At 61.3% G+C, this 860-nt stretch overlaps 1 protein-coding gene across 1 annotated transcript in view; it reads left to right on the top strand.

The window, feature by feature from the left end:
• The window catches only part of KLHL30 (kelch like family member 30), a 3,167-nt gene that overhangs the window by 1,216 nt on the left and 1,091 nt on the right, over nt 1–860 (top strand). Inside the window, exons 4-5 of the mRNA XM_031060337.1 lie at nt 159–314; nt 401–589. Coding sequence (XP_030916197.1) covers nt 159–314; nt 401–589 — 345 coding nt within the window. The remainder of the gene's footprint in view (nt 1–158; nt 315–400; nt 590–860) is intronic.

Raw genomic sequence — 860 nt, 5'->3', positions numbered from 1 at the left:
CAGGGGACAATGATCTGAGCATGAAGCACTGGTGTGGGGCTCCTCTCTGAACAAATACTCTCCTTACTCTCTGCTTGGGCAAATCTGGCCATGGGCAAGGAATACCCAGGGACAGCTGCCCTTGGAGAGGGTGGCCCACCTGACCTGTCTCTCTCTAGGTGGCTCCCGGGGGTCCCAGAATGACACGTGGTCAACGACACAGGCCTGGTGTTTCTGCCCCAGGGATGGGGTCTGGCAGCCCATCGCTTCCATGCTGAGGGCCAGGACAAACCACACCAGCGCCGTCCTCAACGGCGAGATCTATGTGATCGGGGGTGAGGCTGCAAACACCCTGGGGGTGCTGCTGGGGTGGGGCTGCGCGGGTGCCCCAGGGTGGCTGCAGTGTCCTGTCACCCTGCAGGGACAACAGTGGACGTGGTGGAGGTGGAGCGCTACGACCCGTACAACAAGAGCTGGTGTGCCATCAGCCCAGCCCTCAAGTACGTGAGCAATTTTGCAGCTGCCAGCTGCCTGGGCAAGCTCTACCTCGTGGGCTCCTGCGCCGTCAAGTACAACGCGCTCACTCTGCAGTGCTACAACCCCGTTCAAGGTGAGAGCTGACCCTGCTGCCACCCCTGCCAGTGTTGTCCCTGGCACCCCTGGACTGCCAGGCACGGTCCTGTGGGCTGTGAGCCGGTGCTGACAGGCTGTGGTGATGGCTGTGGTGGGGCTGTTAGCAGACCTGAGCCACAGATGTGTGACACAGCCCAGAGCTGAGCTTCGGTGGAGTGGAATCTCTGAGGCATTGGGGTGGGGCAGGCTGCCTGCCTTAGGGAGAAACGAACACTCTGTGACAATGCCACCTCCTCAGCTAGACTCTT

The sequence above is a fragment of the Geospiza fortis genome, unplaced genomic scaffold, assembly GCF_000277835.1.
Source record: "Geospiza fortis unplaced genomic scaffold, GeoFor_1.0 scaffold118, whole genome shotgun sequence".
NCBI lineage: Eukaryota > Metazoa > Chordata > Aves > Passeriformes > Thraupidae > Geospiza > Geospiza fortis.
The sequence above is the reverse complement of the archived record's forward strand: the minus strand, read 5'-3'. Positions and strand labels throughout refer to the sequence as shown.